This window comes from Grosmannia clavigera, assembly GCF_000143105.1.
Source record: "Grosmannia clavigera kw1407 unplaced genomic scaffold GCSC_146, whole genome shotgun sequence".
In the NCBI taxonomy this organism is placed as follows: Eukaryota; Fungi; Ascomycota; class Sordariomycetes; order Ophiostomatales; family Ophiostomataceae; genus Leptographium; species Leptographium clavigerum.
The window spans coordinates 151,240-175,359 of NW_014040795.1; the positions used below are offsets into that span (position 1 = coordinate 151,240).

The window sequence follows — 24,120 nt, forward strand, 5'->3', positions numbered from 1 at the left end:
GACCCTAATTTTTTCCCTTCCTAGAGGGGCCATAGAAAAAAAAAATAGGAACGGAACTTTTCTTGACTACTCGCTCTGAACCGACGACACAACCCGCCCATCGCCCAAAGAAAAAAACATCACGTCGCGAGTCCATCAACCCGACATTCCTCATACAAAATGGTACGTGGCTGCTGTCTTTTGCAACTTTCGCGCATAGATTTAGGCTGGGGGAGATGGGACTGGTTGTCGAGAAGCGCTTCGCGAGTCAGTATCTTTCGCCTGTACGCTGCCGACACACTCGAATCACCCCACGATACAACAGCATCCCGATGACCAGAGAGTACGGAAACTTGCAGCGCCGGCTCTGATACCGACGAAGACGACCTTCGCTACCACTTTCGAGACGGGCCCGGGGTACACGGCAGACCGGACATCGAAGCAAAGAAATTCTCAGAGAGGACAGCCAGGATGGGACGCACGGCCCGGGACTCTTTATTTGCGTCGGCACTATGGAGAGAGAATGAAGCAGGGCGCTAACATGTATTTTGTGTGATCATGCAGTCTGTCAGCAAGGTTAAGGCCGGCCAGCTGTGGCCGAAGAACAAGGATGAGCTCCTGAAGCAGCTCACTGAGCTCAAGACGGAGCTTGGCCAGCTGCGCATCCAGAAGATCACCTCGTCTGGCTCGAAGCTGAACCGCATGTGAGTCTTGATTTCTGTCGTGGAGGCCAGATGGGGGAAAGGGAATACAGACGGATGCTGACCTGATGTCTAGCCACGATGTCCGCAAGTCGATCGCCCGCGTCCTGACCATCATCAACGCCAAGCAGCGGGCTCAGCTGCGTCTCTTCTACAAGAACAAGAAGTACCTGCCGCTGGACCTGAGAGCGAAGCAGACCCGTGCCATCCGCCGGCGGCTGTCCAAGGAGGACTCCTCGCGCAAGCTAGAGAAGACCAAGAAGCGGTTGTCGCACTTTCCCCAACGCAGCTTTGCTGTCAAGGCATAAAGAGAAAAGTCGGGCACTGCGTTCATTTGGGATTCTGCTTCGTTCTTTTCCTTAGCGTCAATGGGTGATGGGGGAGGATAAGGAAATAAATAAAAAAACAGCCAAGGGAGAGAGGGGGCGGACAGACCCCATTCCTGTCTTTCCCTGCTTTGTGTTCCCTCTCTTTTCTTTAATTCATGTTGTCACGAAGACGGACAACACAAAGAGAGAGAAAAAAAAGAGTGAAGGAAGCGAGACCACCAAGCTGGAGAGTTAGGAACGGCAAGGCGGAGGTGGAGAGTATGTCCTCTTCCCTCCCAGATCTCTAGATCTCTATTTTTGGAGAGCATCAAGCATCATGAAACAAAAAAAGAGTAAAAGTCATTTTTCCGACTTCCTACGTGTGAGCTTTGTCTTCTCTGTGACTATTCGTCGCTAAACCTCCCGCCGGACAATTGTCTACCAGAGGCCCTCATCATGGCAATATGCATGTCTTCATCTATACCTCGAAACACCGCCCAAAGGCACCGACTATTTTTTGCGTAGCGCAGATGCAAACAAGCCAAACCCTGCCGCCCATCCATATTGTATCGCCGCGGTCTTCCTCACAGCGCCGTTTGATGTCGAACAAAACCCTTCCAAGCTATGCAATGTGAAACTATCATGCTATGTCTACCAATGCGGCCACAAGCGCTGCTGGAGACTGTATGTCTGCGCGGCTCTTTCTATGCTGTGTGCCGTGGCGGCGTAGTTGGTCCTTGCGGTGGAAATGCTTCCCACAGCCGGGAAATTGGCAGATGTACAAGCCATCGCCTGTGTGGATGCGCTTGTGCTTGGACAGGTTGGATGACTCGCTGAACTCCTTACTGCAGTATGGGCATTTCAGCGGCCGCACCTTGGTATGTGTCCTGATATGCATGGCTGCAGGCGTGTCAGTGCGGAAACGCGGTTTAAAAAGAGGCCAATATCGGCTTACTTAGTGCACTATGCTGACGGAATGTTTTCCCACATATTTCGCAGGACAACGGTTTGATGTCAGCATGGATGAGTTTGTGCTGGACAAGCGCCTGGTTGGCCGAGAAGGACTGCCCACAGATGCCGCAGAGGAAAGGCTTGTCTGAACGGTCGTTGTCAGTACAAGGTAGGCCAAAGAGAAAGGTTAGGATATTCTTACTACCAGTGTGCACCTGCATGTGGCGGTCGATCTTGCTCTTCTGTGCAAAGCCGCCCTTATCCTCGCAGTCACGGCGGTTGCATCCAAGCCAGCCGCAAGAGTAGGTACCACCGACATCGCGCTTCAGCTGATGGGTGTGGGCCTCAATGGTGTGCCTGTGAAGGTCACTGGCCGAGTCAAATACCTGGCCACACGGGCTGGTACCGATCGCGTCACACCAGAAGCACTCGTGGCGCTGCAGCATGTGCTGGGTGTCCTTGGCTTCCCGGCCAGGCAGCAGTAGCAACGAGCACTCTGAATCCGGTCGGTACTCGTTTTTGGGAATAATGGAGGCAAAATTGAATTTCGGATCCAGCGGCGGCGAGCTCTCGGGCAGGGCCAACGATGGTGTATGCATCGTATCTTGCGACGACAAGGACACAGTCGAGGCTGTCGACGATGCCAGATCGGGCACGTGACTGTGCATGCTATTGGCCGGCAGTTGTTGCAGTTGGTCGGACTGGTAGACGCGGTGCTCAGTCCAGAAATGCTGGACCATGGCTTCGACATTTGGAAACTTGGCGCCACATTCATGAGAGGCATCCAGACTGTTGTCGCCGGCTAGCATCATGTTGAGATCGATGTTGTCAAAATAGCTTGCTTGGCCTTGCGGTATGACGTGCTTGATGTGACACTCAGCGTAAAAGCTGGGATCTTCGATCGGGCAGAAGGGGGCTCTACAAGACGTCGGCTGCAGTGGGTTATGGGCGTCGCGGAGATGCTGGTAGTTCATCAGAAACTGAGGACTTATGCACGAGCCTGGGCCCATGACAAGCCCCGGGCCAGGGGTGGCTATGAAGGGCTGTTGGAGAGCATGCTGGTGCTGCGGTTGCTGCGGTTGCTGCTGCAACTGTATGCCCTGGCCAACGAAGGAGGCAAGGGCAGCGGCAGCGATGGCGTCTTCCGACGTGAGAGAAGTTTCCGCAGCAGCGGCCGGGGGGACGCTTTGCAGACAGGTCTCATCCTCGCAGCAGGCAGACGGATCTTCTGAGCAGATGGATTCATGGCATATCTCGCCGTCACCACAGTCACTGTCACAAACGGACTGGTTGTCGCACTCAACATCCGGGACGGGGTTGTGTGGAGGGGAAGACAGTGCGGAGAGCTGGTCGACAAAGTCGTCTTGGTCGAAACAAGTGTAGCCACCTCCAGACGTGGCTGGCGAGCCGGATACAGCGTGGCCAAACGGGGTGCTGGTGGCGGCGGTGGTGAAAACAGAATGGGCATCAGCGCTGGGGGCGCCCTGGAAGAAGTCGAGACCAGCAGCGGCGTGTGGGCTGACTATCTGACGCAAGCCAGCGGCGTGTGGAGGGTAGTGGCGCGTGTGGAAGAGCATATGGGACGGGGCACTGGTGGTGGAGCCAAGAAGGTTTGTCGTTGGACATTTGGGCGGATAGGCACAGAGGTCGTCGTGTGAGGTGCGAAAGCAATCCAACGTGTTTTCTGGGCCGATGCACTGCGGGATCTGCAGCTCAAACGACTTCCAGACCGCGTCCAAGTCGGCGTCGAGGGCCGCTTGGCCGTTGAGCATCAAGGTATCGGTAAACTGGTTGAGGTAGGGATAGCTGGGCGAGTTGCGCTGGCCGCGGGCGTTTTCGTCGTCCATGATGACGACAGGACAAGAACACGTCCGAGAGACTGCAAAGGACAGAAAGAGATACAAGCGGGGGTATGATAGCGGCAAGGAGGCGGCAAAAGCGAGACGGGGAATGGACGTTCCCGACAAAATCTAGATGCTCCGGAGGACGAGGAGATTGACAACGTGCTTGTGATCCATGCCCGTGGATAAGGAACACAGACTCAGATAGGGAATAGTCAGGAAAATCACGACGAGGACGTGAAAAATCAGAGGAGAGGGTAGAGGGAGGACAAAAGGGGAGGGGTGGTGAAGCTGATGGTGAAGAACGGGACAGGCAAGTAAAAACTGTGCAAGAGCCTGGTGCAGCGCCAGCGGGCAACAAACCATAAAACGGTGCATTCGCGAATTTACAGCGGACTGGGCGCCGAACCCTCCCCACCCACAACCGGCGGCCGCCTGCATTAGTGGGTTGTGGTTGGTTCTGGAGTGGCGACCTGATTGGCTACGGCACAGGCATGAAGGCGAGGCTCAGTGAGAGCGAGGAAAAAAGGTGGTGCTGCAAATGCTGACTGAGAACCTTGATGGACCATAGAAAACTGTTCGACCCACAGGCACGCAAATCGTCCGAGAAAAAGAAGAAGGAAGATGGAAAGAGAACGGATGGGAGAAAAAGGAAAAGGTCAAAGACATCCCGTCTTACATGCTCGCAAAGTTGATTGTCTGTCTGTGGCATTTCATCTCGCTTCTTAGTAGATGAATACTAGGCTGTATTACGGCATGCGCTCTAGAAAGATAGAATAGCAGACGCTGATGAGCATGACGAGATCTCTCTGTTAGTAGCACCGTTCTGTCATAAAGGCGGTCAGTATATTGGCGGCAGAACCCAGAAACTGGTGGGTAAGATACGGAGTACGGAGTACTTGGGACTAATATTAGTAATCAGCTTGCGCAAGTAGTGACTCGGCCCCAGTTTGTATGGGGTAACTCGCCTGATTGCGCAGCCTTCTTCCTCGTTTGTCCTTATCTTCTCCTCGCCCCGACCAGGCGATGCCTGCAGTCGACTCTTAAGTGATGCACGACCTGTTGTTGTCTTTCCATCTTCTTTCCATCCTCTTGGCAGCTCCACCACAATCTAAGAACGAAACGTCTCTCGTGCCAGCGCGCACTCGTCATCGCCTCTAACCCCCGAAGCTTGCACCGTCTCGTCGATATGGGCAACCTCTGCGGCAAGGTCGACTCGGACGCCTTTGAACAGCCCGGGCGCGTTCTCGGAAGCGCAGACGCGGTGCTGATCCCCGGACAGCCGCGCACTGCCGCCGTTCCACCGCAGGCTACTTTGAACCGCGTCGGCGGTCCACCACGGACGCTGGGGGGCGAAGGCAGCTCCGGTGCAGCAGATGACGTGCGCAGGAAGGCAGCAGAAGCAGCTGAGGTGGGCTCTCTCATACTCCCCCACTATCTCTCCCTCTAACACGGCAGGCCCGAAATGCACCCAAAAGCACCGGCAAGCTCGGCAGCAAGCTCGATGCTCAGCGCAAGGAAAGCCGGATGGACACGCTGAAGAAAGCCAGCGCGGATGAAGTGCGACGACGCGAGATGGATGCGGCCGCCCAGGCAACAAGCCACAATTGATCGGCCAGAGGCATTGTGCATTCTAATTCTGCGGCCATTTGGCCGTTCGTTTATTACGTAATCAGCGAGCTATGTATCTGCTGTTTTTTCCCTCTTTTCCTCCTAAGTGACTGTGTACCGTCCGCTAGCCGGTGCCCGGCTCTCGGCATCGGCAGCGGCCACAGTGCCCTCACGCAACAGCCGGGTCAGCTCGGTCAAGGCGTTGCCCACCGACAGCTCGGTATCGCCCTCGATCAGCAGGTACAGCTTCGCCTCGGCGCCGGGACCGGGCTCCTTGCCAGGGCCGTAAAAGGTGCCCTTGGTGGTGATGGAGACGCCGGTCGAGTCGAGGATCTTAGCCACGTTTGTGCGGTTTGTCACAGCCCAGCGCCCTTTTTGCGGGAAGTCATTGATCTCAAGCGTCGCATGGAATGCTCCGGCATCCGGACCCTTGTTGTCTACCGGCTGACCCGGTCGCAGCTGTCCGGCTCGGGCCAGTCGTGCGTTGATGTCGCTGATCGCCGAGGCTGCCTTCTCCAGCGCTCCACCCGTCGCTCCGGCTGCTGCGGCCGTCGCTCCTGCTGGTCCTCTCTTGTCGTCGCCTGTGGCCGCTCCCTTGTCGTTTTCGCCTCCACCGACACCCTCGGCCTTGGCTGCATCACGTGACACAATCATCGACGCTGCCAGTTGCGCCTGTGAAGACGCGGCCTTGGCCTTCTTTTCGTCCTCGGCTGCCGTCTCCTTGTCAAAGTCGTCGTCCTCACCCTCGGCCTTGTGCGTCTTCCGTTCGCGCAGCCGTGCAGCCTCGCGGTCCTTGTCCAGCTTCTCCAGGCCCTTGCCGCCAAAGCCTGACTGGTCCTTGGCCTTGCCCGTTTTCACCTTCTCTCGCCATGCCTTGCGCATCTCTAGCAGCCGCTCCGGCACGGGCTGGCCGCTCTGCTCCAGCGCCTTCGCAATGCCTGGTGCACAGTTCTCCTGCTCCTCCGTCACAAACGTCACCGCCGTCCCCGTGTTGCCGGCCCGTCCTGTCCGACCTGCCCGATGCACGTAGTCCTCCAGATGGTTCGGCGCATCGTAGTTGACCACCAGCTTCAGCTGCTTCACGTCCAGCCCCCGTGCCGCCACCGATGTTGCTACCAGCACCGGACACACGCCCTTTTTGAAGTCTGAGATGGTCGAATCCCGGTCCGACTGGTCCTTGCCGCCGTGCAACGACATGCACGCATAGCCCTTGCGCAACAGCTCCCGCAGCAGCTCGTCTGCCTTCTCTTGCCGCTCCACAAAAATCAGTGCCCGCACGTCGTCGTCGTCCATGTACAGCTCGCCCAGCAGCTCCAGCAGTCGCAGAAATTTGTCCTTTTCGTCCCGCACCTCCACCATCTGCGTGATCTCTGGCGCCACCACACTTTTGCCGCCCACCGTGATTTCTACCGGGCTATGCAGCACCTTCTTCACCAACGCGTCGATGATCCGTGGCATCGTCGCTGAGAACAGCAGCGTCTGCCGGTCGGGCCGGATGTTGGCAAAGATCTTCATTACTTGCGGCTCGAACCCCATGTCAAACATCCGGTCCGCCTCGTCCAGAACAATGTATGTCGTCCGCCGCAGGCTCACTACCCGTCCCTGGTTCGCCGCCAGCAGGTCGATCATCCGTCCTGTCGTCGCTACCACGATCTCCGCCCCGCGCTTCAGCTCCGCGATCTGGTCCTTGATCGGCGGGCCGCCGTATGCGCACACTGCCCGCAGCCCCAGCTTCTTCGCAAACGGCTTGCAGTCCCGGTGAATCTGCACTGCCAACTCGCGCGTCGGCGTCAGGATCAGCCCGATCGGTCCGTCGTCTCGCACCCGCTCCTGGTCCATAATGTGCCGGAACATCGGCACCAGGAACGCCATCGTCTTGCCTGACCCCGTCTTCGCCACTCCGATCACGTCGCGTCCAGACATGATCACCGGCAACGCCTGCATCTGGATCGCCGTCGGCTTGTCGTACCCCAGCTGCTCGATCACCTCCAACATCGGCCGCGTCAGCCCGCAGTGCGACCATTTCTGCACCGGCTTCGGCACGTCCTTGCCCGACACCTTGATTCCGTCCAGATCTAGCCGCAGCTCTGCTACCTCCGCCTCTGTCAGCTCGCTCAGCTCGTGCGGTTCCACCCAGAAGTTTTTGCGGATCGGCGTCAGCTCCATCTTGCTGTAGTCGATCGTCGGGATATCCTTCTTCTTCCGCTTCGTCGCCATTGCGAGAATCGACTTTGTGTCGATGCCGTTCTGCGCCTTGGAAAAGTAGTCGTCGTCGTCGCTAAAGTATGCCTCCGGTTCTGCCGCCGGCTTCTTCACCTTCCGCCTCGTCGACGGGTCGGGCGCATGACTCAAGTCTGCCATGAACGCATCTAGCGGATCAACGTTGTCATCCGTACTCATGCTGATCTCGACCGTAGGTGCAACTCTGCGTTCGACGTGACCGTTCGCCCTCCTGCGGACCGGCGGCTCGTCCAATTGCATGGCTTCCGCGGGCGGGGACGCTTGAGCTTCGACAGGCTGTGCCTTCTCTGCATCGATTGCAGTTTCAGCTTCCATTTCCACTTCCACTGGCATAGTGTCGGCCTTGGTCTCGACCGTCTCCATGCCTTCTGCTGCTGCCTCACCAGTCGCTTCAGAATCTTCTGGCTCGTCTGTCTCCATGGCCGAGCTTTGCTTCTGCTGCTGTTGAAGTCGCTCGTCGCGTCGGGCGCGTGCCGCACGGGCCGCAGCAGCGAGCTCTTCCTCTGTGCCAGCAAATCTGCCATCGTCCTCCTCATCATCCTCTTCGTCTTGGTTGTTGTAGGGGGTATCGTCAGCATCTTCCAGCGACACGTCGGGGAGCTTAGCTAGCTTTCTCTTTGACGTCTCCTCGTCGTCCAGATTTAGCTTTCGTTTCGACGATGCTCCGTCGGCTGCACCTTTGCCGAATCCGAAGCCGCTAAACGGCGTACCCGCGGATAACTTGTTGGCTAATGAGGCGCCGTTAGTAAGAAAGGTTGCGTAAGCATCAGGGCATTGTTGGGTCTTACCAGTCGCCGCAAGACGCCTAGCAGGCGCCGTTGAGGCTGCCGCTGGAGGTACCACCTTCTCATTTCCTGTCGCCGGCCTGAGAACTGGCCGGAGCGGTTCTGGGGATGGATGTCGGGCAGCAGACTTCTTAGCAATGGCCTTTGGATCGAACTTGCCAGTGTATGCAGCCGCAGCCGCAGCCGTAATCTCAGGCTTCGCCTCCGGTGTAGCTGATGGGGCAATGACAGGCGAGGCGCTACCGAAAGGCTTCTCTTCCGTCGTGGGCGTCTTGTTGCCTGCCCCGTCCGTCTCCATGCGGAGCTTCTGCTCGTGCCTCTTCTTCCAAGCCTCCAGCTTTGCAAGGCGCTCAGCCTTCTTGTCCGCCTCCAATTTCTCAGGAGCAGCGGGTGTCGATCTGGAGCCCGAGCCTGCCGCAACCGCGCCAACCGCACCCACGCCTGTTCCCGCTTCACTACGGGACGGCGGGTCCCCTGCCCGTTCGCGGCGGCCTTGCAGTCTGTCAGCGGACCCGTCGCGTCTGCCACTAGCGCCATTCTCTCTGTGTCCTCGGTCATCCCGGCTGCGGTTTCGACGCCGGTTCAGCGACCGTGAGCGAGAGCGTCGTCGCCACCCGTCGTAGTTGCGGTCGCGATCGCGATCACGGTCTCGATCTCGGTCTCGGTCTCGGTCACGATCACGGTCTCGGTCTCGATCTCTGTCCCAATCGCGTTCTAGGTCGCCGCGGTCCCTATCACGGACCCTATTCCGGTCTCGGCCCCGGTCTCTATCTCGGTAACGGCGCTGTCCACCGCGTCTGTCAGACGAGTCCACTTCATCACGATACCCTTGACTGTTGCTTCCTCTCACATCGGCTGGGCTGCGTGACCGCCGCCGGCTATCGCGCGCGTTGCCGCGTGCATCGTCATTCCGGCCTCGATCACGCCTGTCGTCATCTTTGCGGGCACGCTTGGCGTCATGTGGACCTGCAGGAGATGGTGAGCGCGAGTTCCTGGGGCGAGCCATGGTTCTTTAAGCCTCTTCTGTCTCTCTTTTTCTCTCTTTTGCTCGTGCGGCGCAGCAGGTTAGTTGTGGTGACGGGTGAGAACTACTTTTTCATTCCTGACGCCAAGAGGGCACGCCGGCAAGTTGCATGGATGAAAGAATGATGCAGCCTGGAACCTTGTTGCCGCAAGACTGGACGGAAAAGTCCCGGCGAAACTCAAAAATGTTCCATCACATCGCAAGCGGGAGGCCAGTCGATCACGTGATAATACCACGGAAATATCACGTGATGTGTGCCGGATCGCGCTTGGTGGGGCAATTTCCTAGGAATTCTACGCTGATCGTACCGGTACATGCCTTCATGAAAGGATGTGCAAGCATTTCAGGTACTGCATACATCTAGTAGTACTTTTGCTGTTCGCGTCGATGCAAGTGCCCATGTAAAACAGGAGGGGCTGGTAGCTATCAATCCACTGACGAGCAAAATTCGGGAGACTCCATCCAAACAAACCCACACGCGATCGAGCGGTATGAAAATCCGTCGTCTGGCCCGTCCCAATTTGCTTCAAACTGCTTATCCACTGACACACGAGCATCTCAGCCCACAAAGGCAACGCAGCCCCAAAGAGCAATTAAAAGCTACGCAAAAACACCGTCACCAGCAACAAAATGTGGTCAGCCGTCCGCACGACCATAGGCCGAGGCCTGTTCAGCCCTGCGGTGGAGAGCAAGGTCTTCACCCCCGCAGCTCGTCGCATTGCTACCGCATCCGCAGCCCGCGCCCCTCCACGGCCAAGAGGGACTCTCTGCGTGCCTCTGATCCAGTGCACAGAGAGCACTCAGACCCGTGGCTTCGCTGGCACGGCCACGGCGGCCGTGACTAAGGATACGGCAGCAACGACAAAGGCAAAGAAGGCGCCGGCAAAGAAACCGGCAGCAAAGACAAAGGTAGCGGCAAAAAAGCCGGCTGCGAAGAAGCCAGCAAAGAAAACGACGGCAGCCAAGAAGAAGGTGGCAGCCAAGAAGCCGGCTGAAAAGAAGCCCCGCAAGGTAAAGACGGATGAAGAGAAGAAGCAGTTGAAGGTGCGGGAGCTCAAGAAGCTGGCGCTGCTCGATGAGCCCACCAGACTGCCGGAACGGTCCTGGGTCATGTACGTGTCGGAGAGGATCAAGGGTCAGAAGTTGAATGGCGACAAACACTCCATGGTCTCGACCATGCCGAGTCTCAGCAAGGACTACAAGGATCTGTCGGAAATCGAGCTTCAGGTGAGCGCTGCTTCTCTTTTCGGTCCCTCCTCCTCGTAGCCACGTTCTGACCTCTTCCTGTAGCGGCTCCGTGATAGCGCCACCAAAAACATCGAGACCAATGCCGTGGCCTACAAGGCTTGGGTCGAGAGCCATTCGCCAAAGGAAGTGGCCGAGGCCAATCGCGCGCGCGCGCAGCTCAAACGGCTCGTTGGCCTGACTCGGCGCAGCATCCAGGATTCCCTCCAGCCAAAAGAGAATGCTGTCGGCATATGCTCTTTTCACCAAGTCGTGCTGGCAAAGGGGCAAGTTCCACGGCGGGCCCCTCGCTGATTGCGGCCAAGGCTATCGCGGCCGAGTGGAAGGCCCTGCCCGAGTCGGAGCGCCAGGTACGTTGTTCCAACCCGTGCAGCTCCTGCAACGCGTATAACTGACCCATGAACCTCACAGCCGTTCGAAGAAGAAGCCAAGACCGACTTTGAGCGTTACGAGAAGGAGGTCAAGTCCGTCCTAGACCGGGTTGTCCTCAAGAGCTCTCCTCCGTCCTCGCCTTAACGGAAGACTTGTTTCTGGTAGCCACCGTCTCGTCCAGCCGCGAAACGGCCATGCTAAATATGGCCCGCTAAGATTCTCGGCAGCATCTTAGCCTTCCGCCTCCGTATTCTTATATTTGCCTCCACTGTTTCGCGTCTTTTATAATTTGCTTGCTGGCCTTGCTCGCGGCTTGCCGACGGTCTGCCGCGAGATGCCATCAGCCCGACGTTGTGCGGTCGTTGTATGATAGTGGAGGAAAGGTGCTTTACTGTTTCGTGCTCGCTTTGAAGGTGCTTTGTCTTTCTCTGCATCCCGCTCGGTTCGATATCGTTAGGCCAACAGTACACTTAAGATAAAAAATCCCCAATTCTGCTAGATCCCAGAAGCTGTGCGGCGCCGTTTCTTCGGGCTCACCACAATGACCGGCGTGCCTAATGCGTCCAGCCAGGCAACCTCCATGTCCTGAACTTGCTTGCTCGCCGCATACAGAAGGAGATATGTGTGGCCAGCAACGGCAGCAAAGCAGTGCAGGCGCAGCCACGCGTGCGGCTCCTCGTCGCGCGAGCACCACACACCCCATCCAGCGCTTCCTTGTCCGACATACTTTGCCAGAAATTCCCATGTCTCGTGCCGACTTTTTGCCGTCCAGGACGAGGTGTTGACCTTCCAGAAGCCGCGCTCAAAGGGTCGAAGGACGCGGACAGCCGGCTCCGACGGCCGGTAGCGACGGGCCAAGTCCAGGTCGTGGGCAAGCTTAGCCAACTCGTCGGTAACAAGCGCCGCCACATCCAGGTGGGCGCAAGATAACGCCGGCTCGGGCGGCAGAATACGCAGGCTTGTATGGTATGATTCTCTGACGGGTTGCGAGGATGACATCAAGAGCACAGACTGCATGCTTTTCCGGGCAGACGTGTCTTTGGCAGCACTCGCAGCAGTTTCGTCCGCGTCACTTCTGTGTGCTCTGCCATACACTATCGGGGAAGAGGTCGCCGGTATCCGCTCCAATCTGGGTCTTTTGGGCCATGAGCGAGCGTCAGTAGAACTACGAGAGACGATTGGAGGCGAGCTTCCCATCTTTTCGGGTTTTCGATATCGTTTTATTCCTGGAGGGGCCGATGTTCCTCGAAACAGCCCCGGTATCGCAGTTCTTGTCATGGGTGCTGCCGTTCCTTGAACCATTTTGGCCACACTCATCTGGCAGCGACGAGGGTATATTTTCCGTCAGTGAGGAGGTCAGCTCAAGCGCACTGCTAAAGTCGACAATAGCAGACGAGGGATTGTCTTCCCATCCTGAGGACTGTGTCTCATTCTGAGGTTCGAAAGCATAGTGTGTCCCGGGGGCTCCTCGCCTCGCATTTGCAACGCGTTTTGCAAAGGTCAGCTGGTGCGTGAACGACCGAGACAGGCTTGATTTTCGTTTGTTTGGTGCCTTTCGTATCAAGCTAAGATCTGGACTATGCTCTTCTGTAGGCGATGTGTCTTTCCCATGTATGCTGCCATCTTGCGAGTCAGATATGAAGGTGTCGTGCAGGCTGCCGAAAGAGTTGTTTAGACTAATCCTTGAAGCGGGTGTCTTCTTCAACGCATCCGGCTGGGAGTCTGGTATGACAACATTCGGCGAGACATAGGACGTCCGAGGCCGAAACTGGTCTCGCAGGCCAGGTGTATCTCCTAGGCTTACAGCCTGCACCGGAGCTGGAGAGCTGACATTTTACCATACACTCCGGAACGATAGGGTGAGATGATCAAACGACGGTGCAGCTGCAGGCTCGTCATCTGTCTGTTGCCACCTACCGTTGATACGCTTATGCTGTGGAGCAACGATGTTATCAAGACGTCTGGCGGCGCCAAAGTCCAGATACGCCTGGGCTAAGCAGTGATATCTCACATCGTCGGATGCCTTGCTGGGTGCCGAGATGTGCACCAAGACCTCGGTCTCTGGCCAGGTCATAGAACGGGAAATCAAAGAGCCGTATGGTCTGATACTCGCGTGAAGTAAATATATTATAGGTTTAAAAAACAAAGCACTTTCGAATAAATATTGTGTTAGAGCAACTAGTTCAAGATAGCGTATCCAAAAGGAATCAACGAAACTCCAGAAAGATGATTAGCCGTAAAGGGAACTCCTTGATTAGTTGCTCGTATGCAGAAGTACAGGCAACTGCAACAGTGAGGCGGTAGCTCTCCTATCACGGCTTTAGTGGTCGAAGTGCGCCAACCAGCAACACTCTCACCGCCTTTTGCTAGGGAAGCTATTCTGCCGTTCTAATCACCAGCAGCTTGCAGCACCAAATAGGGGCATCAGAACGGGAAGACGTACGACAAAAAGGTCCACAGCAGACACCGACATTCACTCACTTCCGACCCCTCAATACGCAGAAATGGCATCCGGACCGAAGCTTGGCAGCGTGCTCGTGATTGGTGGGTGCGGATTTCTCGGCCACCATGTGGTGAATTTGCTGCTGCAGGACTACGTGCCGTCCAAGTCGGTGACAGCGATCTCGGTGGTGGACCTGCGCTGTGACCGCAACCGGCGCCCGGACGCGGACGGGGTGCGGTACTTTGAGGCAGACATTACGAACTCGGAGCGACTGGTGGAGATCTTTGAGGAGGTGCGACCGGATGTGGTTGTGCACACGGCCAGCCCAGCACCACAGGCGTCGTCCAATGTGTCGGACGCGCTGTTCTACAAGGTCAACGTGGAGGGCACGCGCGGGGTGATTGATGCAAGCAAGAAGGCGGGCGTGCGGTGCCTGGTGTACACGAGCTCGGCGAGCGTGGTGTCGGACAACAAGTCGGACCTGATCAATGCAGACGAGCGCTGGCCGGTGATCCGGGGCAAAGATCAGACCGAGTACTACTCAGAGACCAAGGCGGCAGCAGAAGAGCTCGTGCTGGCAGCCAACGACCGGACGACGGCGGGCGGACTGCTGACGTGCGCCATCCGGCCGTCGGGCATCATGGGCGAGGGCGACACGATGCTGCTCTACCACATGGTAGGCGTGTACCGCCAGCGGCGCCACAATGTACAGATCGGCGACAACAACAACCTGTTTGACTTTACGTACGTGCTCAACATTGCACACGCGCACCTGCTGGCGGCCCAGGCGCTGCGAGCGACGGTGACGGCGGCGACGGCGCCGTTGGACCACGAGCGTGTCGACGGCGAAGCCTTCTTTCAATCCCCAACGACAGTCCCATGTACTTTTGGGATTTTTGGCCACACTGTGTGGAAGTACGCGGGCAACCAGGACAGCCTCGACAAGGTGTGGGTGCTGTCGCGCGGCACCGGGCTGGTGCTCGGCCTGGCTAGCGAGATTGTCTTCTCCATCCTGCGCAAGCCGCCGACCTTCAACCGGCAGCGCATTGTGTACACGTGCATGACGCGTTACTACGACATTAGCAAGGCCAAGCGGCTGCTCGGCTACAAGCCGATCGTCTCGCTGGAGGAGGGCATCAAGCGCGGTGTGGCCTGGTTCATGGCCCAGGACGCGGCCAAGGCAGTGAAGGCCTAGGAGCAGAAAGCATAAAAGGCGGTTGAGAGGCGAGAGGAGACGGTCGGATCTTAATACTAAACATTCGTTGTATTACCACAATCAAGTATAGAATCAGCGCATAATGGGACAGCGTGTTCTGCAGCCGGTCTAAGGGCGTGGCGTTGCTTACGCAAGCGGCTAAAATCTGACACAAACGGCTCCCGAAAGGGAAGGCAGCACTGTGATAGACGTGTGATCGCAGTGTCTGCAAACTGGCGATGAGTTTACGAGCCATTCTCAGCGGGTCGCGCGTGAAGAAGAAGAAGAAGAGCAGCAGCGGAGCAGCAGCAGTAGCAGCAAAGAGGAGTGGCAGTGTCCAGCACGGCGCATTGTCGCGACCGGCAGCGCCATGGCCGACAGGATTGCGACAGACGAAACCAGGCAGCGGCCGAGACGTGGCGAAGCGATTACGCTCGGGATTGTATGAGGACGAGGACGAATACGAGAGTACAGCAGGGGGCCGGGTTATTTGTTCAACGACGACGAGCTCGATCGGCAGCTGGACGACAGTGGGCTTGTTGCGTCGCTGGCGGACGACCTATCGCTGCGCGACGTTGTACAGGCCCTGCGATATGCGCGGGCCAACATGTTTGATCCGATTCCTGGGCACCAAGAGGGCGGCGGCAACGGCTTTGTGGGAAACAGTACCCGCGTGGCCGAGCTGCTCAATACAAGGCGGCGGCTACCGGCACTGGCAACGACGGCGCACGTGGCGGCACTGCTGCCGAATGCAACAGCGACGGAGCGGGAAACGGTATCCCTGATGCGAGCGGGTATATTGCGCAAGGTTGTGCAGCCGCAGTGGCGGCGAGCCGGCGAGCCGTTGGGCGAAGTCCTCGTGGAGACAGCCACGCTGGAGCAGCTCGTGAGAGATGGACCGGCGTCGAGTGAGGGTGATGGTCTGAGCGACGACACACAGGCAGCCTTTGTTGCCTGGTTGCGTGGTGAAGGGGGCGAAGAGCATGGAGGACGAGACCACAGCAGCCCCAGAGCGATCACGATCCACGGTCAGACGGCACCACGGCTAGACGGTCGCATGGCCGACGAGCTGGTGCGTGCCGGCTTCCTGGTCGGTCACGGAGCAAGACGAGTGGTGGATCATCGCAGTGGTGGCAGCGGCCAGAGCAACAACAGCAGCGAGAGGAGTGGCCACGGCGACGTGTTTGCGCGGCCCGAAGACCGTACGTCGCTGCTTAGCCTCGAAACCGTGGCGAAGGCCGCGTCTGGCTCCTTTGGCGCCGTCGGTGGCATCGGTGCCGTCTATACGGCCGGCGGTGGTGGTGCACGTTCGGCTCTGCCGTTGCAGACCGGGTGTCAACAGAATGCTGCTGCATCTACGGAAGATCTCCTGCTGGCCGTCCCCGGCCACGGCGCCTTTGTCAAGCTCGTGTCGGCGGCGCTGGCCCATCTCGTCAGCCTGCTGGCCCGCACACCATTCCGTGAGGCACCCGAAACGATGCTGCAGGAACGATGGAACGCTGCCGGCAGCAACTCTGGCGGTCATGGAAGCTACCGGCGAGTGACGCTGAGCCGCACCAGAAAATGGAAGGACCTGTATGGTCTGAGCTTTAACTGGGTGCTGGCAGAGGCCGTGGGCGCCGGCCTGGTCGAGGTGTTCGAGACCGGCAGTGTAGGGCGCGGAATACGGCTGCCGGCATAGACAGGTAGGAACGAGATTGACTTTGTGGCTGTGGGAAATCCGGTGACATACCTTTACGAGATGAGCAGCCTGTGGTGTTGGACACGGGAGTAGCAATGCTCACGCCATGGTCCTTACGACGTGCTCTGGCGATCAGGATTTGCACGCGGGAACACAGACTGAAGTTGGATCGGCCTGCGAACCTCGCAGCATCGACAATTTCTCCAATCACGGATGTACAAGGCACAGGACGGGCTGGTGCTCATTACAGAATACACCACGGGAGAGCAGATACAGCAGCTTCACCGTCCTCTGGCAAAGAAGGGATGTCTAAGACAGTTTCCTCCATCTAACGTCGCGACATGCTGTTCAGACATCTCACTACGTCGTACTGCCCGAGAACGAAATGAACACGGACGGGGTGCTAATCTCCAGGATGCAAAAGGACGAAGCAAGGCATACAACGGATCGTCGATTCTGTGTACTCCGTACATACATAGTAAGAAACCATATGCATAGCATCTCCACGCTACTTGTGAGACAACATGCAGCAGATGAACACAATGCAGCGCTCGGTGATGCACGGCAAATGACTAACATGCAAACACATGCAAGGCCGTCATTCTTGTCAGGTCCAGCCGTGTCTACGACGTACATGCCGGCGGCATTGTTCTTAATCGAGACTGCCGTCGCATTGTTGAACGCGATCTAACGCAAAGGTCCTCGCCAATCTTAGCCTGTCTTGTCCGTCTTGTTGCTACATAGTATTATACGCCATCTGGTCACCGAGGCTGCTGCATAGTATTTCGACTCGCAATGAGTACGTGCCGAATGGCTGCCACGTCAGGCTGCCAAACAACAGCCGATTTCACATCATGCCAGCATATCCAGTCGCGTCCAGCCCGAAAGAGCACACTGCTGCACTGGCCCACTTTGAAGGACACGGAAGCTTCTTCAGCATGTACGGAGTACGAGTACGAGCAGATGTGACAGGGCCAGCCGAGTGCTATCACACCTCCCTACTATGTATATTAGCAACGTGGGTAGCCGCCTGTGGGCGAACAGACCGCGCAAATGCAAGTGCTGCCGGCCTGCGTAGGCGAGGAGGACCCGGGAGCGCCAGAAAGGCGTGCGAGCATGTGCATGAGGCCCGGATGCGACGTACTCGGACTCGTCAGTTGCATCCCGACAGACGCTTTGGGGTTTTCGCGAGATAACGCTCATGCAGGTACGGACAGCCACATGTGCTCGTATCCACGAGCCCAGATACTACGCCGTACACAGTAAGATACTTTGCATGTACGGAGTACTCAACGACGCGTCCAAGTACGACTACTCGAGCAGCCAGTGGATAAATGTCCCGGCCCCTGGTCCCAATCCCCTGTCCAACGCATGCACGGACCTTGGCTTGGTCACGGAGGAAGGCCAAATGGACAGATGGATTGGACGGCGTGGTTGACTAGGGAAATGGACTACGACGTACGGAGTATTAGTAGGAAAGCAGAAAGAGAGTGTGGTTACCTCACCTCGTAGCCAATTTGCAATTTCCCTCTCGGCAGCATCGTTTCTTTCCCCTTTCAGAACCGGTAATACACTATCGTCTCCAATCCAAAACGGCATTGTAGCCATAGCTTAAGCGCTGCTTGCTACTTTAGTAAGATACGAGTCAGATTTATTATTCTCCCCTGTCACCTTTCCGGTTTTGGGCGTCCCCCCTTTTTCTGTCGCATGGGTCCCGGGTCTTTTTTATTTTTGCCTGGAAAACAGGCCTGGCGAGCAGGCCACAGGATGCTCAGATGCTCTCGACAGCAGGGCTGGCCATATCTTGTACTCAAACGCGTACGGATTCGTATTGTGCTCTCCGTACCCGTGCTTGGAGCGCTGAGGGCAACGGGCGGCCAGAGGAGCTCATGAGCATCTCGCGCAAGCATGACGCTCTTTGGCCGGAGCAGTCTATCCGCACTGACCGAACCGGTAAGGCCAGAGCTGCAGACCAAGGAAGCCTTCTTGTGTCCTCGCGTCGCGGCGTGCATGGGAACCGAGTAGCGCACGCACTATGCCGTACACGTATTTACCAGACTGCGAGTATTTGTGTCTAATGCAACGACGTCTGACCATTAATCACTCGCGCCTCTTTTCGCGGCCCCTCTTCTTTTGCTTTTTCTGCTATGCTTTCGTGGTGGTCCTCCTGAAGGATTGTGGTGTGCCCGGCCTGTGGGGAAACCTTGAGCAGGCACTAGTCCCCTACCGTTATAGCGGGGTTCCAGCCCAGCACTCGCCACTCGAGACACTGCCGGCCAAGGATGGCCTTGAGGCTCGTGAAAGCTGCCGTCGTTGCGCGTGGTAAGCTTGACGACTGCCCCTATTGCCACTGACACCCTCCAACAGCCTCTCACCCCTGCTCATGGCTGCGCTTCCGGGGATCCTTGCTTATGCTAAAAGCAAAGGGGAAAAGGCAGACAGGGGACAAGCTGGCTACGGAGTACGGAGTAGATGAGGACTGCCGTGGATCCGTCAAATTGCACCGACAATAGGAGACACGAATGACAGCCGGGAAGCCACAGCGACCTTTCCCCCCCCTACGAGTAATTCCTCCCACTCCTGTTACAAGTATCTTACCAGCCTGCGCCGGCCGTTTCTGCGGCTGACCAGCCACAACCCACTTCCATGTACGATACCAGTCCACAGCCAATGACCGTCCTCTCTTCCTCCCCCCTTCCTCATTCTGCATCATATCTCTCTTGTCCTAAATCTACAGACGGGGGTATGTTTGTATTTGCCGTCACAGACAAGAGTACTCCGTAGATGTACGGGCACTCGTATCTTACGAGTATTTTGTCTAGCGCGTTGCCGCAGAAAGTACCTAGCGCGCTTTCCTCGAACACACCCAAACTTGCGCTAGTGCGGGCAGCGCCTTCCCGCTCCCTGAGCCCAACGGCCAGTTACTCGTAACTTCCTTGCACCTCGCCCGTTCTCGATAGGCTTAGCTGGTGACTGTTGACTATCTCTGGTATCTCCCTTTCTCCCTTTCCCCGTTACCTTCCTTTTCGTCTTCGATCCTCTCTCCTTCATGTTGTGAAGCCGCATGCGCCCATCTCTGATTCCCGTCCAACACACTACCTGTCTTTCAGCCAAACCGTGTGCAAGACGCGGCCCGGCTTGGCTATCAGCTCCTTGCATCGCCCGTGTGGGTTGTGGTTTCCATTCTTCGTGGGGACTGGTAGAGACACCACTTTTGCCTACGGGCTTTTATTTTATTTTATCTTTCTTCCATCTCCAATTTACATAGTACTTCTCTCGCTCTTTGCACTACGACTGCACTCTTTCCTTTCGCTCCGCGCTCCTTTGTCCCTTTCAAGCCTTCCTGCAGCGTCTCGACGACACCCGCTCGCTTCTTCACTTTCATTTGCGCTGTCTTTGCTCTTCATATTTGCTGTCCGTCATCTGAGACAGCCCCCAGATCGGCCTTCTTGCCTCCTGTCTCGCCTTCTCCACCGTCGCCCTCACAGCCTCCTTCTGTTTGTTGTCACTGGCTGTTGAGGACTCGCTCCCCGAAAGACCTGCTCTCATGGTTCCACCTTCCCTAGCGACTCACCAAACCAACTCTGACCATAGCTAGAAGAGCCCGCCCTCTTGCCACTCGAAAGCCCCCCGCCTGGTAGATCGATACCTTTCGTTGTCCAGCAAAACAACTCGTACTCGTCGGATGAATCCCCGCAAAGCGCTGAATAACAATACATATCAGACTGCACCACGCTTGATCTTCAACCACAATTAATCCAACTGAGCCGGACCTCGCACAGAAACGTCTGCGGCTTGCATGCGTCCGGATATATATGCAAAACGAAACCTTAATTGTGGCTCGGTATGACCTCCGCACTCCCGATGTCCTCCCCCCGCCCCAAGAAGGTTTACTTGCATCCCTCTGGTTAGGGGGTCCGGCGAAAACCTTGTCTTCCCCCCTATCATGCTCTCGGCCTGAGAAAAAAAAAACATGCACCTTGACATCGCACTGACCTTTATCCTTTTTCAGCCACCCCGGATAGCAGAGCAGCCCATTATCGCTCTGCATAACGACGTTTTATGCGCCCTTGAATGACCGGCAACGCTTGTGCTTGACGCTTTTTTCGATCGTCACCGTCGCACGACAAGCGAAAACGATACCGCGTCCGAATCCGAGCGGCATTGGCGAATTCATGGCCGGCACCATTTTTAGCAAAATATAAACTATCCATTTTCACAACTAACAGTCGCTACCGCCCTTTGCCACAGGGCCCCGATTTGCTGTCTACGAAACCAAAGAGGCGTCTAGAACAGCAGACATGGCCGCGGCCTTGCCAAGGTCTTTCAACGGCCCGCCATCAGCGGCACTTCCTGCACTTCCAGTGGGAAAAACTCGGAAGAGCATAGGTGCCAATCCCCCTCCTACCCCAAGGACTAGCAGGGCAGCTCCTACCACACCGCGCAGCGGCCTACGTGCGCCGTCCACGTCCGCTTTACCCGGCAATTTTCCGCAAAGTCTGGTACCAGGCCTACCTCGTTCCTCCTCTGGAGCCAACGCTGCTGGGAAGACGTTACGGAAGACGGTCAGCATAAACTCTTTTCCTCAACCTCCAAGGTCAGACAACCGTATCACAAGTTTGCCTCCGAGTCCCTTGTCAGCTGGTGCACCAACAAGCCGAAAACCGAAGACACCAACGACACCGAACTACACTTCGAGTAATTCAACACCGAGTCTCTTGAACGGAACTGGCGATGGCAGGTCCGTTGCACGCCCTGGCCATCGAAGCTCTGATGGCGTCATCAGTGTAGCTTCATTACCTCAAAGTCGAAGTTCATCCGCACAAGACTCCTACTCTACCTCGGCAACTCAGTACGACGACATTGGAGATAGCTCGGCAGGGCCCAGAAATGGCACTACTGTACCACCTACAGATGAAAGCAGCAACAATCACCAGTCAAAGGGCGATGGCAAAGGCAACATCATTGTCAGCGTTCGAGTCCGGCCGGACGCCGGCGGCCGTGACAACAAAAGTGACGGCGAGTGGATGGTAGATGGGCGCAAAGCCCTGGTGGCCTATGGAGGCAAGGAGGGTGGTGATTATTATTACGGTGAGTTTCTCGTTGCGCACAGCCAGACAAATTCAAGCCAAAGGCTCTGTTGCTGATACATTTGCTTTGCAGACAACGTCTTTTCTACACACGACAACAACTCAAAAGTCTACGACCATATCGCAAAGAGGCTAGTTCGCCGTGTCATGGAAGGCTATCATGGTACTGTGTTTGCCTATGGCATGACCGGCACTGGCAAAACCTTTTCCATGCAAGGTACGGCTTCGTCTCCAGGCGTTATTCCACTGGCCATTACCGATATCTTCTCCTACATTCGGGAAACACCGTCTCGCGAATTCTTGCTGCGCGTTAGCTACCTCGAAATCTACAACGAAAGAATCCACGATCTCCTCAGCATGTCGACAACTGGCGGCATCGGGCCAACAACACAGGATGAAATCAAGCTACGAGAGGACAGCAAGCGAGGTGTATATGCAAGTCCGCTGAAGGAAGAAATCGTGCAGAGCCCAACACAGCTTCTACGCGTGATTGCTCGTGGCGACCAGGCTCGTCGAACAGCCAGTACACAGTTTAACTCTCGCAGCTCTCGCAGCCACGCAGTCGTTCAGATCGTGGTGGAGAGCCGCGAACGCAGCCCGGCTAATGCTACCGGGAGCGACAACAAGCGTGGCGGTCTTCTGCCAGGTGGCGTTCGTGTGTCGACGTTGAGTCTGATCGATCTTGCCGGCTCTGAGAAGGCGGCCGAGTCCAAAGAGCGGCGCACAGAAGGTTCCCATATCAATAAAAGCTTGCTCACGCTGGGAACTGTCATTTCAAAACTGTCCGAACACAAAGACAAAGATGGCAAGCAAGCTGATAAGGACGGGAAGCATCTGCCGTATCGAGACAGCAAGTTGACACGGCTATTGCAGGGTGCATTGTCAGGCAATTCACTTGTCAGCATCTTGTGTACCATTCAAATTGGCTCTGCCGGCAGTGCTGCAGCATCGAACAGTCACACTACCGAAACGATCAACACGCTGAAATTTGCGTCGCGAGCGAAGAACAATCTCACCAGTCATGCCAAGCGAGCTGAAGAGGCCCTTGGAGCTGGCGGCGATGGCGGCGCTCGAGTTCTACTGGAGCGATACCGTATGGAAATTCTTGAGTTACGTGCACAACTCGAGAGCCAGGCAAAAGACAAGGACAGCGACAAGGGTAGCGGTAGCGGTAAAGACGACGAGGACCGAGTGCGAGATGTCGAGGAAGAGCGCGCTCGTGAGCGAGAGGCAGAGAATCGGCATGAGGAGCAAATTCTCGAGATGCAACTCGCGCGAACGGCACTCAAGGAGCGCATCGATCACCTGAACAGGCTAATTCTCAGCTCGAAGTCTACCGGCGTGAACACCGGTGGCACTTACAGCGCTTTGGGTATACGGTCCTCCATAATATCTGTGCGTTCTATTGCGACAACCAACGCAGGGACTATGGCGAGTGGGAACAGATCGCTTCTAGAGCGGACTGTGTCGACAACATCCTCATCGTCCACAATTGGCCGAAGAGTCAGTGAGCCTCCAACATCCGGTGGCCGCACCGATTCTGCACCGGCAGAAGATGACGACATCGCCGGTGAATTTGGCGATGGTATAGCCTCCCTGTCATCACAAAACCAGGCACTTCAGGCGGATCTTGCGGATAAGAACCGTTATATTGCGATGTTGGAGAAACGATTACTGCAGGCAAGACGTGCCAGCTCATCGAGAGCATCTGTTGGCCTGGGCTCGTCGAACAAGGGAATCATGGTCGGAGAAGACCACAGTGTGTCGGCGGTGATCCGCGAAAAGGACGCGGAAATTTCAGAGCTTCGTGCCCGCCTGGACGATAAGGACCGCATGCTAGCCGCGTTGCGCAGTGCGGCAAGAAACCGTGACAATGCCGACCGGGTAGAGTCTCGCATGGATTCGCGGATAGAATCGCGTCTAGATTCAAGACTGGAACACCGGCTAGACTCACGACTAGATTCACGACACGATTCGCGACTAGATATGCGGGCTGATGTTCGAACGTCGCAAATGCTTGAACCGCCTAGCAGCCCACCAGTTATGGCGCTGCCACCCACACCCCAACCTCATGGGTCGATGTCAGACATGAAGATGGCGCCACCTTCGAAGAGGATGAGCGCGGCCATGTTCCCGCGAGCCCGGAAGAAGAGTGTCGACGAGGTCAGCCGGATGCTAGACGAGATGATCCAGGACCGCGTTGAAAGTGGCCACCTGGTCCGCGGTGTACGCGGCAGCGTCCGTGTACCGGCTGAAAAGAAGGCCAATGCGCTGGCAGAGTCAGCAATGTCTTTGGAGCCGTTGCGACAGAGCCCGCCATTGGTTCCAGAGGCAACACCCATGATTTTGGAGGCGTGAGTCGACAGGAAGCGACTCGGGCTTTCTTCTTTTCTTTTATGCAGCCAGGATCTAATGGCGTTTGGGAAGGGCAGTCACCCACCGGCCCTATTATTGTTTATGTTTACTTTTTTTTTTGAAATTTTGGATGATAGCTACGCTTCGTTTGTTGTGGCTCTGTTCGCTGTCCTATACCCGGGAGTTTCGTGTGTACGATAAGATACTATCATCGGCTTTCGCTTCTTGGTAGCCCGCATTTTCTTGTTTATGTTTTCACCTTTTGTTGCCACGATGGCTGGCATCTGTTCTGGCTCGG

The 24,120-nt window shown here is 56.5% G+C and overlaps 10 protein-coding genes across 10 annotated transcripts; 7 read left to right on the forward strand and 3 right to left on the reverse strand.

The window, feature by feature from the left end:
* Positions 1-159: 159 nt before the first annotated feature.
* On the forward strand, positions 160-988 carry CMQ_5883 (60S ribosomal protein l35; the record flags this gene model as incomplete). Its single annotated transcript, XM_014316529.1, has 3 exons — positions 160-162; positions 544-683; positions 757-988. 3 exons carry the CDS (start codon positions 160-162, stop codon positions 986-988), a joined length of 375 nt encoding a protein of 124 aa, XP_014172004.1.
* A 640-nt stretch (positions 989-1,628) lies between these two features.
* On the reverse strand, positions 1,629-3,786 carry CMQ_5830 (zinc finger protein csr1p; the record flags this gene model as incomplete). Its single annotated transcript, XM_014316476.1, has 2 exons — positions 1,629-1,888; positions 2,142-3,786. The coding sequence occupies 2 exons, from the start codon at positions 3,784-3,786 to the stop codon at positions 1,629-1,631; spliced, it is 1,905 nt and encodes a 634-aa protein (XP_014171951.1).
* Positions 3,787-4,969: 1,183 nt separating this feature from the next.
* CMQ_5904 (uncharacterized protein) lies at positions 4,970-5,391 on the forward strand (the record flags this gene model as incomplete). Its single annotated transcript, XM_014316550.1, has 2 exons — positions 4,970-5,191; positions 5,239-5,391. 2 exons carry the CDS (start codon positions 4,970-4,972, stop codon positions 5,389-5,391), a joined length of 375 nt encoding a protein of 124 aa, XP_014172025.1.
* A 102-nt stretch (positions 5,392-5,493) lies between these two features.
* On the reverse strand, positions 5,494-9,377 carry CMQ_5917 (dead deah box RNA helicase; the record flags this gene model as incomplete). Its single annotated transcript, XM_014316563.1, has 3 exons — positions 5,494-8,360; positions 8,421-8,980; positions 9,268-9,377. 3 exons carry the CDS (start codon positions 9,375-9,377, stop codon positions 5,494-5,496), a joined length of 3,537 nt encoding a protein of 1,178 aa, XP_014172038.1.
* Positions 9,378-10,071: 694 nt separating this feature from the next.
* CMQ_5875 (high mobility group, hmg1/hMg2 protein) lies at positions 10,072-11,202 on the forward strand (the record flags this gene model as incomplete). Its single annotated transcript, XM_014316521.1, has 4 exons — positions 10,072-10,668; positions 10,732-10,857; positions 10,878-11,036; positions 11,098-11,202. 4 exons carry the CDS (start codon positions 10,072-10,074, stop codon positions 11,200-11,202), a joined length of 987 nt encoding a protein of 328 aa, XP_014171996.1.
* Positions 11,203-11,553: 351 nt separating this feature from the next.
* CMQ_5898 (uncharacterized protein) lies at positions 11,554-13,132 on the reverse strand (the record flags this gene model as incomplete). Its single annotated transcript, XM_014316544.1, has 3 exons — positions 11,554-12,187; positions 12,372-12,876; positions 12,976-13,132. The coding sequence occupies 3 exons, from the start codon at positions 13,130-13,132 to the stop codon at positions 11,554-11,556; spliced, it is 1,296 nt and encodes a 431-aa protein (XP_014172019.1).
* Positions 13,133-13,562: 430 nt separating this feature from the next.
* CMQ_5881 (c-3 sterol dehydrogenase c-4 decarboxylase) lies at positions 13,563-14,696 on the forward strand (the record flags this gene model as incomplete). The annotated part of the gene is made up of 1 exon (XM_014316527.1): positions 13,563-14,696. The coding sequence occupies one exon, from the start codon at positions 13,563-13,565 to the stop codon at positions 14,694-14,696; it is 1,134 nt and encodes a 377-aa protein (XP_014172002.1).
* A 370-nt stretch (positions 14,697-15,066) lies between these two features.
* Positions 15,067-16,377, forward strand: CMQ_5915 (uncharacterized protein; the record flags this gene model as incomplete). The annotated part of the gene is made up of 2 exons (XM_014316561.1): positions 15,067-15,138; positions 15,217-16,377. The coding sequence occupies 2 exons, from the start codon at positions 15,067-15,069 to the stop codon at positions 16,375-16,377; spliced, it is 1,233 nt and encodes a 410-aa protein (XP_014172036.1).
* Positions 16,378-17,231: 854 nt separating this feature from the next.
* Positions 17,232-17,815, forward strand: CMQ_5817 (uncharacterized protein; the record flags this gene model as incomplete). Its single annotated transcript, XM_014316463.1, is given in 3 exon segments — positions 17,232-17,324; positions 17,404-17,529; positions 17,549-17,815. 3 exon segments carry the CDS (start codon positions 17,232-17,234, stop codon positions 17,813-17,815), a joined length of 486 nt encoding a protein of 161 aa, XP_014171938.1.
* Positions 17,816-20,678: 2,863 nt separating this feature from the next.
* CMQ_5865 (kinesin family protein) lies at positions 20,679-23,825 on the forward strand (the record flags this gene model as incomplete). Its single annotated transcript, XM_014316511.1, has 2 exons — positions 20,679-21,468; positions 21,541-23,825. The coding sequence occupies 2 exons, from the start codon at positions 20,679-20,681 to the stop codon at positions 23,823-23,825; spliced, it is 3,075 nt and encodes a 1,024-aa protein (XP_014171986.1).
* Between the last annotated feature and the right edge of the window lie 295 nt (positions 23,826-24,120).